The sequence below is a fragment of the Typopeltis vanoorti genome, chromosome 8 (genome assembly GCF_054136105.1).
Source record: "Typopeltis vanoorti isolate ZY-2024b chromosome 8, IOZ_Tvanoo_1.0, whole genome shotgun sequence".
NCBI lineage: Eukaryota > Metazoa > Arthropoda > Arachnida > Uropygi > Thelyphonidae > Typopeltis > Typopeltis vanoorti.
In genome coordinates, this window is record NC_143556.1 from 18,903,580 (window position 1) to 18,921,546 (window position 17,967).

The window sequence follows — 17,967 nt, forward strand, 5'->3', positions numbered from 1 at the left end:
GACAGGTGAGCTTGGCAAGTGCAATAAAATTATTGTTATGGGAGATTTTAACCAGCAATATAAGTTGGGAAGAGGAAACTGCATAGTAGTAGTAAGCAAATGGAATTTCTGGAATTCTTGAGGGACAAATGTCTTAGGCAGCATGTAATAGAGGGAACAAGAGGTCCAAGAGTTTTGGATTTGGTCATATCATCAGAAGAGCTGATTATAATTGAGATGGCATCTCTGCCCCCAGTTGGAGAGAGAGAGTGACCATGTGGTTTTGACTTGGAAGATGAATAGACATGCAGGAGTATCAAAGAAAAGGGAACATATATGAAATTATAAGGTGGGTGATTATAATAGTTTTAGATATCAACTTGGGACAGTTCCATAGAGGTCAGAATTGGAATGTTAGGATATCATTAGTGCTTGGAAAATTGTGAAGGAATATTTATTAGCAGCAATAGTAAGCTATATATCATGAGTGAAGAAGAGAACACAAGAGCAGTTGATGAGGAAAAGGCATATACTGCCATTTGTTTTGATTCTGCAAAGGCATTTGACAGGGTGCCACATGATAAGATGATATTTAAGTTGCAACACATGGGTTTAGATGTCGGGTTAGTCAACTGGATTCAGGATTAGCTGTCTGATAGGTATCAGAGAGTTGCTTATGATGGGACAATATCAAGAAGAGTTCCACAGGGCTCAGTACTGGGATCTGTATCGTTTAACCTTCATGTCAATGGATTGCAAAGGGATATTCAGTTGTTTGCAGATGATGTGAAGCTAGGAAGGGTTATTAGTAATAGTGCAGATGTGGTAGCCCTGCAAGAGGATTTGAATAAACTAGACAGATGGGCAAATGAATGGGGGATTCAGTTTAATGCAGCAAAATGTAAAGTCTTGAAGTTTGGAATACATCGATGGGAGGCTGCATACTCAATTGGAGGAGCTGAGAAAAGATTTCTCAGCTCCTCCAATCGAGGAACTGAAATTCAGGGAGCATATTGCAAAGGTGGTGAAGGTAACCCAGAGGATTGTTCAATACCGAGAAGGACGCTGACCTCCAGAGTAAAAGAGTTATTGTTCCATTGTATAAGACCCTGATCAGACCACACTTGGACTATTGTTCTCAAATTAGGTGCACAGGATTTGAAGAAACTTTTCTTGTCTTAATTATTTCGAAAATAATTTTAAACCTTTCAAAAAAAAATTACAGTCAAGTTTATGCCACTTAGTTTCGTATATAATTTGGAAATATTAGGCTTAAAAAATAATGCAGGTTTTAAAAAAATAATTATTATCAAGTACTCAGATAAAAAAAATACCTTTTCAGACTTCTTGAATTGTTCATCTGTCAGTCTATACCTAAGGGATTGTAAATATTTTTCTAAGAGTGGCTGCAATGGTGGAACTGGAAGACACTGAAGTTTATGTTGATGCGATAACATATCATCCTTTGTTTTTTGTTTTATGTTTTCTGAAGATCCAGTCAGTGATCTGATCACATTATTAAGCAATCTTAAATATGCAATCTGTAACAAAATATCTTATTAAAAATTAAAAACTAAATAAATAACAAGAAAATTTCTACAGTAAAATATAAATGATTATGAATAAATAAATAAAAATTTATTCATAAAGCTAACAGTCAAACTTTGAGTCTTATGAATTACTTTGGATCTCAAATTACTAGATGCAACCTTATTTCTACCCCCTTCCTTAAATCTGCAATGCATAATGCAGAAGAGGTGATCTGGAAGTTTATCACTCTTTCCCTCATAAAGCTAACAGGCAAACTTTCTGAGCCTTATGAATTACTTTGGATCTCATATCACCAGATGCAACCTCCCTCCCTATCCTTCCCTTAAATCTGCAATGCATAATGCAGAAGAGGTCATTTGGAAGTTTATCACTCTTTCCCCTCTTCCAATTAACTTAGATTCACAAATTTTGAATAGTAATTGTCCAACGATGATCATGAAAAATGTATAATTTATTTAAAATGAAGTGATGCTGGTGTTATCATCCAGGAAAATTTGAATATACTGGCAGTGTGAATAGATCAATGGAGAACTCTGCAATTATTATTATTATTATTATTCCTGACACCTCCAAGGAGTCCAAAGACTCATCGCGGGAGGACACCTACAGCTGTCACAACCGCTACACTGAACCTCTACTACGAATCATCTTCATCAATGGCATCTACAGTCCACCACAACTAATATTTTTTGTCTGTAAATTGCGTGTGTTTTGAAGGGCCGATTTGTCTGTATGCAGGATGAAAAACCTGATTTTCCAGGTTTTTCATCCTGCATACAGAAAAATTGAAGGTGAGATCAGCTAACTCACCTTCAATTGAAATCATCCAGATAAAGATCCTCCCGTCGCGACGAGAATCGAACTTAGGCCTATTCCAATCAAAGGGCGCAATGTTATATCGTTCTTCCAATTGCACTACGGAGGCACTTAATATCTCCAGTATCTTAACCAGAACTCCAGAAATAGAGACTGGCCTATAATTTGTAGCCACAGCCTCATCACTTTATGAAGTGGAACAATTTTACCTTTTACGATTAATGAACAACTGAACACTTTTACAATTAATCCTCCTGATACTAGTTCCTTCAAATACCTCTTTACCATTTCCCATCCACTACCAACTTAAAATCCCCCAGTTTATGTTATGGCACTGCAACAAGTAGTCTTCAGAGGTTAACATAATTATCAGCTCTGTAATTCCATATAATAATAATAATAATAATAATAATAATATCTGACACATGTTGGACCGAAAGTACGGAAACACAGAAGGATGAATGAGAGTGAAAGTGAGAAGAGGGTGTCGAGAGTTAGAAAATTAGAAAGAATGAATGATAGAGAGAATGTGACGAGAGATTAGGAAGTTGAATTGGATTGGATGAGGAAAAAGATGAAATGGATGCGGAATGAAATTAAGAAAATTCGGGTAAAAACTATTAAAACTAATCATGATGGCATGAAAGAGTTAACAAAAGATGAGTGAGTGGTGTTATATAACAACTCCATTATTAAAGGTGTGCTGGATGATAGGATGCACAAGGTATGTTTTCCAGGCGGTAAAATGAGTAGAGTGATTGAGGCACTGGATATGAGGAGGGAGCGAGCAAAGGAGCTGATGGTTTTAATCGGCACGAAAGAAGATTTGACAGAGGACAAACAGCAAGTCAGCATGGATGTCAGGAGGCTGCTTAGAAGGTTAAATAGAATAGTGTGACAGGAAGGGTAGTCAGCATGTTGCCTAGGAATAACTGTGGTGAGATGAGGTGGAGAACAAGGATTATGAATGATATGCTGGCTGAAATGTGTGAGGAGATGGGAGTACAGTTTGTTAATGTGTGGAATGAGTTTGAAGGAAGAAGTGAACTGTATGGGAGTGATTGACTGCATTTGAGTGATTATGGTGTGAGTCGCTTGGAGAGACTGCTGCTGGAAGGTAGAGAAGTGAGTAGAGTGAGAGAGAATGAATCAGATCAACCAGGAAGTGATGTGGAAGAGTACGAGAGTAAGACAGGAGAGATTGAAGAGGTGGTTATGAATGGGGAAGTGAGTGGTATGAGTATATAAAATGAGAGAATGGGTGTGCAAGAGGAGCAGAGAAACGGGGAGGCTCAGGGTGGACAGGGGTACACAGCGTGAGAAAGGTGGATGCTCCTAGAGGAGGTGAAAGCATGTGTAGACAGGAAAGAAATGGGATGACCTGGGATCAAGAGGAAACAGTTGGAATTGAAAAGGATTCTAAAATGAATAAGCAGAAAGGGAAATGGCACAAGTCAAGCATGGAGAGATCACATCGAGCGAGTGGTATCAGTAGAACTAGCTGCAGATCCAGAAATGAGTTGTTGTGTTTGTATACAAATGCTAGAAGTATAAGAAACAAGGCAGATGAAATGGTTGCATTAATTGCGTCCGTTCACCCAAATAGTATCGGAATAAGTGAGCCATGGTTGGAAGAGGACGTCATCCTGACAAGAATAGAGATGGAAGGATATGATGTGTTTCGTGAGGACAGAGGGGGTAAAAAGGGAGAGGGAGTGCTATTGATGATAGAGAAAGAGTTATGTCCATACAAAGTAGAGATGCAAGAGGGAAATAGTGCCAGTGGTTTTGAGGCAGTATGGTGTGAAATAGAGGTGAATGGAATCAAATACTTGATCGGATGTTGTTATAGACCAGGTAATGTGGATGGTGGCGATAATGAAATGTATAATCAAATTATCCAAGTAAATAAGAAAAGGGTGATCATTATGGATGATTTTAATTATGGCAATATAGACTGAAATGATGAGATAGCAACTAGAAGTAAAGAAAATTAGTTTCTTGAGTTTTTGAGGAATAACTACCTCAGACAGTATGTAACAGAGGGCACACGAGGATTGAGTGTCTTGGATTTGGTCATCTCATCAGAGGATGTAATTATAAATGAGGTGTCAAATCATCCACCAATTGGTGAAAGTGATCATGAGGTGATTGCCTGGGTGGTTACCAGCAGTGTGAGGACCTCTGCGAGAGAAAGGTATATATGGAACTACGAGGGGGGGGGGTAATTATGAAGAGCTCAGGAGACAGCTTCTTGGTGTAGCATGGAATAATGAGGAGTTAGCTGGAAAAGAGATCAATGCAGCTTGGGGGATTTTCAAAAACTATCTAGTAGATGCATTGTCTAAGTGTATTCCACGGGTGAAAAGGTTAAATAAGGTAGGTGTGAGATGGATGAATAAAGAGATTAAGCATGCGATACAGACAAAGAGGGCATCGTGGAGGCAGCAAAAGAGAAGTGGAAATAACCAATTCCATGAGATCTACAAAGACCAGTCAAGGAGGGTGACTTGGTTGGTGAGGGTAGCTAAAGAGAGATATGAACAGCAGTTAGCAAATGATGCCAAAAAGAATCCTAAGGAGTTCTTTCGATATGTAGCCAGCAAAAGAAAGAATGATTATGGAAGGATGACACGGATAGCAGAAAATGGTATAAAGACAGCTGTTGTAGAATGTGTGTTGGAGATACTTAATGAGCAATTCATAAAGGTTTTTCAATCTTGTGAATGTGACTTCATGGAGAGATTGATAGCAGTAGATGATGGGGAGGGGAGACTGACTGTAAGTGAGCAAGAGGTGTATGGGGAGTTCAGTAAACTAGATGTTAATAAGGCTGTGGGACTTGATAATATATCACCATGCATTCTGAAGGATGTGCAAGGGAATTGACACCTGTCTTGACATATTTTTTTAATACGAGTCTTACACTTGGTCTAGTTCCTAATCAGTGGAAGAAGGCCAAGATTGTGCCACTTCATAAAGGAGGTGATCGAACTCAAGCATCAAACTATAGGCCTATCTGTGCATCAGGTATTGTGGTTAAGTTGTTGGAGAAGTTGGTGAGAAATAATATCCATAGTTGAGTTGACAACAATGGTATTATCTTTGATGGAGAGCATGGATTTGTTAAAGGGAGGTCATGTTTTAGTAATCTAGTTACTTATTACAATAAAGTGACTGCTTCCTTGGACAGAGGAGAAGGATACACAGTAATATACTTAGATTTTGCAAAGGCTTTTGATAGAGTACCTCATGATAAATTGATAGTCAAATTAGAGCAGATGGGGTTGGCTATTAGATTGGTGCATTGGATTAGAGACTGGCTATCTGATAGGTATCAGCAAGTTGTGTATGGGGGAGCGATATTCAGGAAAAGAAAAGTCACTAGTGGAGTGCCTCAGGGGTCTGTTTTGGGGACATTACTGTTTAACTTGTATGTTAACGATATAGGTGAATATTTGGATGGAGATATTCAGTTGTTTGCAGATGATGCAAAGTTGGGATGAACCATGAAGAGTAGTGAAGATGTTGTGGCATTACAAGAAGACTTGAATAAATTGAGTGATTGGGCAAGCAAATGGGGATGTGAGTTCAATGTTGCAAAATGTAAGGTTTTAAAATTTGGAAAACAAAGATGGGATTCAGAATTTATGCTTGGTGAGGATTTATTGTTGGAGGTGGAAGAAATAAGAGATTTGTGGGTGATAGTGGATAAGGATCTGAAATTTAGGGGACACATAGCCAAAATTGTGAAGACAACACAAAGGCTTCTGGGAATGATGCAGAGGACATTGACTTGTAGAAATAGGGAGATTCTTGTTCCGTTGTATAAGGCTCTGATTAGGCCACACATGAACTATTGTGCCCAAATTTGTCACCTGGTTTTTAGAAGGATGAAGAGATGTTGGAAAGGGTCCAAAGGTGATTGACTAAGATAGTTTGAAACCTCTGGAATATCGAGTATGAGGAAAGATTGAGAAGATGTAATCTGCAGAGTCTGGTGGATAGGAGGATGAGGGGAGATATGATAGAGATACAAGTTGGTAAGGGGTAGTTATAGGATCAATGCTGGAGAAGTTCTACAGAAAATAGTGGGAGATCGTGGAGAAAACCAGAGGTCATCCCTGGAAACTGTATAAAGAGGGTGTGGGTAGGGGAGTGAGAGGCAGGTTTTTTTCATGAAGAGTTGTAAATGATTGGAATGCCTTGCCTGAGAGTGTGGTGTCTGCAAGGAGTTTGAATGTGTTTAAGGCACAGCATGATGAGCTGTGTGTGTGTGTGTGTGATAAAAGGACCTCCCAGATCAGTCTTTCACTCCATGAGGTCTTGGGATGATAATAATAATAATAATAATAATAATAATAATAATATGTGACACCTCCAAAGAGTCTAAGAACTCATCATGGGAGAACACACGACTCCACTACATACACAACTAACTGTCTCCCCCACCACCCACTTAATCCTCCAACTACACACAATTACATAGTACCAGTAACACAACACAGTGCCATCTACTGCCGATTAGAACCACCAAGAATATATTTTTTGTCTTTAAATTGAGTGAGTTCTTGGCATATCTGCCTGTATGCAGGAAGAAAAACCTTAGTTTCCAGGAGAAGGAATACTGCTACCTCCACGTGAAATTAGCTAGCTCACTTTCAACTGAAAGACCATATAAAAGAATCCTGTTGACATGACCAGAATCATACTCATGTCTTTCCCAATCAAAGGACATAATATTCCTTTATTCTTCCAATTACATATGGAGGTGCTAATGCAACATAATATACCCCATCTTATTGGAAAATTCCACATATTTAGCCAATTCCTAGATCAAAACCACATGATCTCTCTCACCGGTTTGGCAGCAATGTCGCTACTTTGGTTATGGTCAAATAGTCTGATGTGGTCACAGTATTGAGTATGCTCAATCTCCGTTACCCTTCCATCATATGCTGCCTTAGATAGTTTCAAAGTAGCAGCCTAAATTCCATTCCCTTCCAAATGCTCATCCACCTTCCAATCTATATCCTCATAGTTGGATTTTTACTCATTAAGCTTATTTGCTAATGCATACCATCCATATTATCTTTTGTATTCCCTGGAATACAGAAACTGACTGCACATTTTGTCCTGCTGGCTTTTTTCTCAAACAAGTGGCCTTAAATGTACTGCTTCTGTCTCTCTGACCTCTTGCTAAATTTCTACTGATTATTTCCTGATTTTTTTCTTCATTTTGGCACATTTCAGAAGTGCAACCTTTGTTTACCATGTTGCCAGTTCTTGCTAGACGTTTCCAAGCCTTCAGTTAAAGTATATCATTGCAATGACAAATTCCATATGAAAATCAAAAGTGAAGGACTAAAACTAAGAAGCAGAAAACATGGACTACAGTTCTAAATAAGAAGTGAATCTATAGATTAGGCTGCACCATTTTGGTTATATAAATAACATTTAAATAAAACAAAAATAGAGGATTGTGTGGTGGGCATCAATTATCAATATGGTCCTTTTTTATTTAAAGTTGAAAGTAACTCATTCTACACATTTTTTCAACCAATTCCCAAGTTAGTTGATCTCTGGCATGAGCAAGCAGGTTTTTCCTCCAAAGGCTCAAGTTTTTCATCTCCTAAATTCAAGAAAATCGAACCTGCATTTCAGACAATAATATATTGAATTCAAGTTATGGACTGTAAGATGGCAATGTGTCTTTCATACACAAGGTTTGGAGAAACATGTGCTGTGTCCCTTGACATTTCCAAGGCATTAGATCATGTTTGGCATCAAGGCCTGGATAGCCAGCTTTCTCTCTGGTCGTTGACTATGGTGGACTGCACCTTCTCTTCAAGGTTTGCCATTAATGCAGGAGTACCTCAGGGCTCCATTCTCTCACCTACTCTCTTACTTTTATACATAAAGGATCTACTCTCAATCACTACAAATCCTAGCCATAGTTTTGCCGACAATAGCACTCTCCATTCATCCTAGTCCTTTGACAAACCATGTAGTTCCCAGATATTCCTAACATGAAGATCATCTGCAATGGTGCCTTAATCACTGATCTCCATACCATCCTTCGGTGGGGAAAGGATAACCTAGTCACCTTCAATGATACCAAAACACACATGATGTCAAAACAACAATGGTATCATCTTTGATGGACAGCATGGATTTGCTAAAGTGAGGTCATGTTTTAGTAATCTACTTACTTATTACATTATTGTAATAATTAAGTAGATTACTAAAACATGATCCTCTGTCCAAAAACGCAGTCATTTTATAGTGGCTGCTTCTTTGGACAGAGGAGAAGGATACACAGTAATATACTTAGATTTCGCAAAGGCTTTTGATAGAGTACCTCATGATAAATTGATAGTCAAATGAGCGCAGATGGGGTTGGCTATTAGATTGGTGCATTGGATTAGAGACTGGCTATCTGATAGGTATCAGCAAGTTGTGTATGGGGGAGCGATATCCAGGAAAAGAAAAGTCACTAGTGGAGCGCCTCAGGGGTCTGTTTTGGGGACATTACTGTTTAACTTGTATGTTAACGATATAGGTGAATATTTGGATGGAGATATTCAGTTGCTTGCAGATGATGCAAAGTTGGGATGAACCATGAAGAGTAGTGAAGATGTTGTGGCATTACAAGAAGACTTGAATAAATTGAGTGATTGGGCACGGAAATGGAGATGTGAGTTCAATGTTGCAAAACATAAGGTTTTAAAATTTGGAAAACAAAGATGGGATGCAGAATTTATGCTTGGCAAGGATTTATTGTTGGAGGTGGAAGAAATAAGAGATCTGTGGGTGATAGTGGATAAGGATCTGAAATTGACTTGTAGAAGTAGGGAGATTCTTGTTCCATTGTATAAGGCTCTTATTAGGCCACACATGGAGTATTGTGCCCAGATTTGGTCACCTGGTTTTTGAGATGCTTTTCTCTCGCAAAAGGGATCTCAGCTTACCTTCCATCATCATCATCCTCAGTAATACACACACACAAACATCACCAGACAGGATGAGCTCTCTGTCTCTCTCTTTCCTTGAAAAAACTTTTATCGTATATTATCGCGTATAATGCGAAAAATTTATGGTAAAAAATGCTAGTTAAAGTTAGGGGTTCGCATTATATGCCGATCCTAAAAAATATAACATCTTATTAGACTTGCACACACAATATATACTACCTAATGCCTATGCAACCAAATCTACTTGACCCACTCGCATTCGGGTACATAAAGCCAGTAATGGAAGTAGTGCTAATGATAGAGCACAGTGAGATAGATAGAGCAGAGTTAGGTATATCGGTTTAACCACAGTTCATTTTAAATATTATTCGTTAAACAAACCTATCCTGAAAATGAGCCAACAGAAACGTAAACATTCATCTTTTGATACAGGATTTAAATTGCATGTTGTGCAGAAGAACATAATAACAGTGTTGCTATGAGAGAATTTGGTGTAGCAAAGAGTAATATTAGACTTTGGCATAAGCAAAAAGACAGTCTTGAAGAAATCCTCAAAATGAGACGTGCCTGTCATGGATATGTAGCATCCTTTCCAGAACTCGAAGAAGAGCTAAATGAATGGATTTTGACACAACGACAAGATGGCATTATAATAACAAGAAATGCAATTCTTTTTCGAGCTCTACAACTCAAGAATGGTAAACTCAAGGTATTTCTTCTTTTCTTGCTTTGCCTGGGTGGTGCAACAGATTTATGGAATGCAAAGCATTAACATTACGACACCGAACAAAAATTGCGCAGAAGTTACCAAAGCAGCTTGAAGAAAAAGTGCAGTCCTTCCATAAATTTATCATAAAATTACGGAAGTGTCACGGATATGAACTTTCCCAAATTGGCAATATGGATGAGATGGCCATGTACTTTGATATGCCTGGGAATCGAACAGTAAACTCAGTTGGTGAAAAGCGTTTCTTCATAAAAACAATGGGACATGAAAAATGGGACATCTGAAATGATTCAACGCTCATTTCTTAAATGTGGAATAAGTAATTCAATGGATGGATCCGAAGATCATGTAATATACGAAAGTGAGGATAACGCACAACAAAATGGAGAGCATAAAGACGATGACGACAACTGCTACACTGATGATGCAATCCCTACAGATGAATTTATAAATGAAATGTTTGATGACTCAAAAGATGAAGAAGAATTTAAAGGATTTTGACACATGTTTTAAATGTGTCAAAATTTAAAATAAAATAAATTGTTTTAAAATAAATATTTCTTTCGTTAATTCATATTGTATTATTTATAATGTTATGGAACAAGATTAATAGATCGCATTATACATGGACATGGCATTTTAGGGCTAGTTTTCAAACAAATTTTCTAGTTCGCATTATATGTGATAATATACGGTACTTCCAACCTCACATGGTGCAAACACCTCACATCGGTAGCATCTTCAGTTTCAAAAAACTACACATTCTTTTCTTAAAGAAGCTATTTTACACAAACCCAGCTACTATATAAATCCCAAATCCGTGTAGCCTTAGAATACTCTACATACATTTGGAGTGATGTGACTAAAACCTTAAAAATTCTTGATGCTATCCAGAGGAGAGCAATTCAGCTCATAGATGACCCTTCTCTCACAGGCTCACTTCCTATCTTACAGACACAGTGTTTCAGCTCTGTGTCTCTTCTACAGGTACTTCCATGGTCACTACTCCAGTGAACTGGCAATCATCATTCCTCCATTTGCTGTTAGGTCTGTTAAAACAAGAGCAGCTGCTGTCCAACATCTCATTACAGTACTGCAAACTCACAGAACCTGCTTCTTCTTGTCTACCTTTATCCTTTGGAACAGCCTTACTCATGATGCATTTCCTAACAATTTCCCATATAATGCTTTAAGAAGAATGTCAGCAGGTTTCTTCTTTCTCAACACACACACCCACACCCACCCACACAGCACTGATGTGATACATATCTCCTGTGTGGGATATATATGTATATATATAATATGAGCCAGCTAGCAATCATCTCTAGCTATGAGTAGAGATGATTGCCCCTCAATCTCCAAAAAATTACACGGTCTAAAACACTCTTGCCTACTACCTTTGTGGAATGAAAGACTTTAGTGGATTATTTGTTTATTTATATTATTATGCTATAAATTTATTCATACATTTTTTTGCAAATTTATTAGTTACCAACGAAGAGTAGTATAGAATTTGGTAGATAGAGATTAGAGAGTAGGGAGTGTGAAGGTGAATAAGAACTCTAATCAATGTTCTCTCTAAACTGTGGGCAAGCACACATTAGTAACTGAGTGGTGAAAATTCTTCCTTTAAGAATTTCTAATTTATCATGCAATTTTCTAATTTACCAGTCAATAATTTTGATTAGTATAATTTGATACTGGATTATTATAATTTTGAATAATATATAAATCATATTTGTCATTTATTTTATTTAGGAATTTCTCAAATGTCTCTGCTCCAATATTGCTCTAGCCCATTCCAACATAATACACTCCATTAGTCGCATTTAACCCGAGCCGTGTGGGCGAACTGACACTCACGTCAACAAGTTGCAGAGGTATATTATTTGGAGTGTCTACTGTCTAACAGTGATGATCAAATTTCAGTGGGATTTTTCATGCTATATTAAACAATGACATAGCATTGAACTTATGAATACAGTTTATTCAGTGAGAATGTCGAGGATTAGTGTAGGCATGAATGTAGTTCTTTATAATTTGTGATATTTCAGAGACATTGCTCTTAGTATTGTAGTGAGAAAAATAATAGCTGGTACTCAGGTAAGTTACTTAGAAATGAATAACATCGATACAGATGACTTTGTCCAAAACTTGGATAAAAAAGCTAGTGCTTGAGCTACTCAAAAAAACTCACGAAGAAGTTTGAGGACGAGTGGTCAGGATCCCTGAAATTATATTCCATGACGGGTAATGGCTCGGAAGGGAAAGACATGGGACCAGAGGAATAAAAAATAGACTTGGTGCCCCACCCACAGATTTCAAAGATGTGCATGTGCACACAAAGTGCAAAACAGTGGAGACACATAGGATTGATGGAATTGAAGATGACATCACTAGTAATGCCATCTTCAATTCCCTCTAGTATCCCTCTAGCTCTCCTAGAGAAAAAGCGCCTCTGGTTGTCCTTTGGGAAAAGAATAAATGGAGGACGCTGGTCTCTGTCATGAAAGCATACCTAATCAACTGGTACAACAAGCTGCACACTACAGCGAAAACGATGTATGCAAGCACAGAAGACCTAAAGCCATTCTAATACCCAGTGATGCCGTTTAAGCCCTCTGCCCTCCAGGGATAGCTATATGCTCGCAAATTTTTTGTACCAATGTATCAGACAGTGGGGAATATAAAAAGCATTAAGCTTCATCCTCGCAAACAAACACGATTCTTTTGAAAGGCGAGTTTTAGGTGTGATGCTTCAAGTGTTTCAATGAATTTTAAGGATTGTGTAATGTGTTAATAAAATATGTGAAACTCTGGTTTTGTAGTGTAGCTGCTAGATTAACTAGCAGAGACGCGATTATAGTTTTTAAATTATATACAAGAACAGCAAATTAACAACACAGGTAAGTGGACTGTAATTGGGCGATTCGATAAGACTAACTGCCATTGGAATCACCATTGTTAATAAAGCAGCTGAATCGTAGGCTCACTGCCCTACTTTGTTGAAGGGTTTTTTCGTAGCCCTTACATAACTCCAGGAGACTCCCGAATGGTATAGAAGGCATCAAGGAAATTAAGCCTCTAAACAAGGAGGAATCATTAGAAGTTTTAAAACTTATCATGGCAAAGTTTGAGACTGACTGGCTGGGTTATTTAAACCTGGCAGCTCAAACAAATGATCCAGAAGTAGATGAAGAATCCCAAGGGGAATTCATAACTGTTCCACCATCTAAAAAACCCCTGTCATAACAACTCACAAGAAGAGCACTCAAACAAAAGGAGAAGAACAACAGACGATCTTATGAAGGATGACTCACCCACACAGGACGTGCCAAAAAACTTGGAGGTCCCCCCCAGTTATTCTATGGGACAAGGAGAAATGGATTTCTGTCATATCAGCTCTTAGAGAGCAAAACATCATATACTCCTGGGCAAAAAACTCAGATGAGAGAGTCAAAATCCAGCCAGCCACCATCACTGACTACAGGCAGATGACAAGGCTACTGGACACCAAAAATCTTCCTTACCATGCATTCGCTTTACCAAGTGAAAAGACCCTAAAGGTGGTAATACGTGGAGTCACAGAAGGAATCACTCCAGAAGAAATTTCGGCTGATTTAAACAACCAGGGCCTGCCCTCCAATCAAAGTAAGCAGGATGCTCAGATCTGATAAAAGGCCAATGCCTTTAGTACTCATGGAGACTGATAACACCCAGAAGAAAATATATGAGCTGACTGCTGTCTGCAGCCTCAGAATTACTATGGAACCTAAGAAAGAGAGCATCAGCAGGACAGTGCCACAGATGTCAGCGGTTTGGGCACACCCTAAAGCTATGCCAGAACAACTTCAGGTATTTAAAATGTGGTGAAGGCCACCTGACCATCATATGCACCAAGCCAAGATCTACACCACCTAAGTGCGCAAACTGCAGAGGGCCTCACCCTGCCAACTATAAAGGATGCATAGCACACCCAAAGAACTGCGAGTCTCCCAAAACCTCATCCATCACCCAGCAGTGACACCCTGGGCAACTGTGCAGATTGCCATCCAGTTCAAATAACTTCCACCTTGACAGCTCAGAAAGGAAATCAACCTGAAACCAGGACCAAAACATATGCCGAGGCTGCAAGATCCAAGAATACTTCCTCCAACGAATTTACAAGCTCCAACCTTACATCAGTTCTAACTGCCTCACTAGCTACCATGCTTCAGGAATCCAGCAAAACAAATCCTACACTATCCTCCACAAAGAAATTCCTTCAAAGTACCCATTCCATTTTGACAGCCCTCAATCATGAACAGCAAAGGTTGATCAATTGGTAGAAACCTCTGCTACTAATGGCTCACAAAAAGTTAAGCAGGTTTGAGCGCGGTTAGTAGTTAGAAGGGTGCAATCGTTTGATGGCGTTGGCACATTCTCCCTCGATGAGTCGTTGGACTCCCTAGACGTGTCACATAATAATAATAATAAGCCTGACTTCCTTACCATAACTGAATGGAATGCAAATGGATTGAACAACAAAATCCTTGAACTACAAGAGTTCACTCACAGATACACTCCTGATATAATTCTAGTAAATGAAACACATCTCAGGCCAGCTAATAAACCTAAATTACGGAACTATGCAATGTACAAAACAGACAGACTCACTGCCGGAGAAGGCACAGCCATATTCATTAAAAACTACATAAGCCACAATGTACTGACCAATCCACAAACCCAAGAACCTAGAGATAACAGGCGTTGAAGTTCATACAAACAATGCAGGCAGTATCAAAATCTATGCAGTATAGAATCCACCCAGCATTCCATTACTGGTATCTGACTTCGACTCCATTTTCGACTCCACAGACTCCATCGTCATGGTTGGGGATTTCAATGCCAAGCATACAACTTGGCATAGCTCCACAATCAATGACAAAGGCCGGACCTTAAACCATTACTCGACGCAAAATTCTATTGTTATAGCCGGACCCACAGAGTCCACTGTGGGTCCGGCTATAACATCACAGTCCAAATGGAAGCTCAGACGTACTGGACATCGCTATCCTCAGAAACATCAGATACCAAAACCAACTGGAAACGCTAAACGAATTATCATCTGATTACAACCCCATTTTGCTCAAGCTCGGTATACACAAGAACAATTCTCTCCTCCACACTCCTTTATATCACGGGAAAAGCACTCCAAAACTCTCTCAGACCACATTGGCCCAGCACCCATTATCCATAACATAGAGGAGATAGATATAGCTGTCAAAAACCTCACTTACCAAATTAAAAAAGCACTAACTTCAGTCACATAAACCACAGTTTTTCATTTAATTGGTCAGATCCCTTGGAAATTATGGACCTGATCAGGCTGAAAAACAGAGCCAGAAAGAGGTACCGTAATGCAAAAGCGTCACAAGATAAAACAACTCTGAATAATTTAAATAGACAAGTCTGGGAAGCTCTACAAAAACATGGAAATCAAGATTTGGAAACTAAACTGAACAATCTGAACCCAGAGGATAACTCCATCTGGAAATTCTTGAGAACCGTCCGCACACAAAGGCAACTCATACCCCCAATTCAGACCGAGAAAGGAGCAGCTCATACTGACTAAGAAAAATCAGAAGCTTTGGTTGACAATTTGGAAACTCAGCGTAACCCCTCTTATGAGAATTTAAACATCAATCTAATCTACAAGATTCACCGCAGAGTCAGGCAGGTCATAATAGAACAAAAGGAAAAGGCAGAACCCATCACACCCACTTCTCCAGCAGAAGTTATAAATATCATAACCCACTTGAATAACAACAAGGCTCCAGGTCCAGACGGAATCACAAACAGAACAATCAAACTACTCCCCAGAAAAGCCATTGTGCACCTAGTCAATATTATCAATGATATCCTCAGATTCAAATATTTTTCCTTAGCATGGAAAATGACTGATATCACACCAATCAAAAAGATTGGGAAAAAACCCTCAACTCCCCAAAAGCTACAGACCTATCAGCCTACTGTCTAGCTTAGGTAAGGTTGCAGAAAAAGTCATCCTTACAAGGCTTCAATCAGCAACAAATAAACTAGGAATTATCCCTAATGAGCAGTTCAGATTCAGAAAAAACCATAGCACCACATATCAGATACACCGACTGGTTGAATTTATCACCACAGGTTTCAACTGGAACCTCCACACTGCTGTGAAGGCTTTTGACAAGGTGTGGCACCAGGGTCTTCTCTGCAAACTCATCAAATTTAACATGCCAACTAATCTAATAAAAATCATAAAAATTATACCTTAAAGACAGATTCATGCAAGTAAAAATAAATGAAATCGTATCAACCTGCAAGATCCTGGCAGGTGTGCCGCAGGGTTCTCTTCTGGCTCCCCTGCTGTTTTCTATCTACATAGCTGATATTCTACAAAATCCAAGTTCAACAATCACAACATTATATGCAGATGATACCGCTTTATTAGCAAGATCTCTCAGTCCCAAACTAGCTATTGTTGTGTCGGAAAAAGTGATGAGTCATCCCTTTTTCCCACCCAACATTACGTTACGTCAGAAGGAAGGGATAAGGACATGCTTATGCTTCCTGATGGGAAATGTACCGAATAATGTCCCAGGAAAATGTAAATAACCAGATGTGTAAATTCTAAACATTGTTAAGATAGCCCATAAGTTTATTAAGATGGTAATTGTGAATGACTTAAAGTAGAAAGTCATGTAATATTAACAAATAAATATGTATAAGCTAAGCACAAGTTTAAGGCATGTAAAGACAGTTCGTAGCCACGGCGTCCAATCGGCTGCCGCCGTATGCGTGACGACACCACCGAGTGAGGGAGCTCTTCCAGAGTATAAAAGTTTCGGCGGGAGTTCGAATCGCTCTCTTTTCTCTTATCTCTTACCTCCGATTGCTTGTGTCTCGTGTCCGAGGTTCGTCGGACACGAGACACAAGGTTTCCCGTAGGAGAGCAATGTAGAGCTTGCCGCCACGTGTAGCGAGAATCTCCCCTTGCTATGCATGTTACATCGGTCAAAGCTGCAACTACAATGTGTTCAACACATAAGGAGAAAGAGCCGCTGATGAAATCTACGTCAGCATACAAGTCTGTGTATGAGTGCTTTCGGTTCGTGTAGAAAAAAGGAACAAAGCCGCCATCAGAGGAGGTACAGTGAACAGTTCAGAATACCTAGTCAAAGCAAGAACGGTAAGCGAAGATTTTCTTATATTAATGTAGGATTAAAGTATCCGTGGAATAAAGAAACAGAAATTAAGAACACAGGCTATTTACGTGTTGTGCCATAGGAACAGTCTGCAATTTGGACACTTTTGTCTACTGCTAAGAGGAAACATATTAGGCTCCAGCCGAACAGGATCCCGAGCTCCGAACTGTTTAAATGGTTTAAGAAAAGTAATGTCATATGATCAGAAAGTGATTAAGTGTTAACAGATATTTTGGGGGAGAGAATTAAGTACAAATAAGTACTATTGTCCTAGAGAATTACATGTCAGATTTATTGAATTGTCTAGTGTTTATATGCAATGTTTCATGTATGATGTTATCAGGTAACTTAATTGTGAGAGTCTGAGGATAGATATATGTACAGAAGTGAGGAATTTATGCCCAGTAAAAGATCATAGTGCAGAAGTTTAAATGTGTTTAATTAAGTAAGGGGAACCCATACTCTTTTAAGGCTAAGAATTTAAATAACATGTATACTTGTCTTTGTGAAATAATAAATGTGTTTCTTTTTACATAATCAATTGACTTTGTCATATCTTCTGCGGATTTGAATTACCGTTTGGAAAATATCGTACCGTGCATTTAAGTGGGGAAATCAATAGTGATATGAGAACAGGGACCACGACTGCATACATCTTGATCCCTACACTTTCCTTTAGTATTGTTGAATAATG

The 17,967-nt window shown here is 38.8% G+C and overlaps 1 protein-coding gene across 1 annotated transcript in view; it reads right to left on the reverse strand.

Moving 5' to 3' along the window:
- LOC150103771 (carnitine O-acetyltransferase-like) overlaps positions 1-17,967 on the reverse strand; it is a 214,323-nt gene that overhangs the window by 163,954 nt on the left and 32,402 nt on the right. Inside the window, exon 2 of the mRNA XM_090396967.1 lies at positions 1,314-1,520. Coding sequence (XP_090253093.1) covers positions 1,314-1,520 — 207 coding nt within the window. The remainder of the gene's footprint in view (positions 1-1,313; positions 1,521-17,967) is intronic.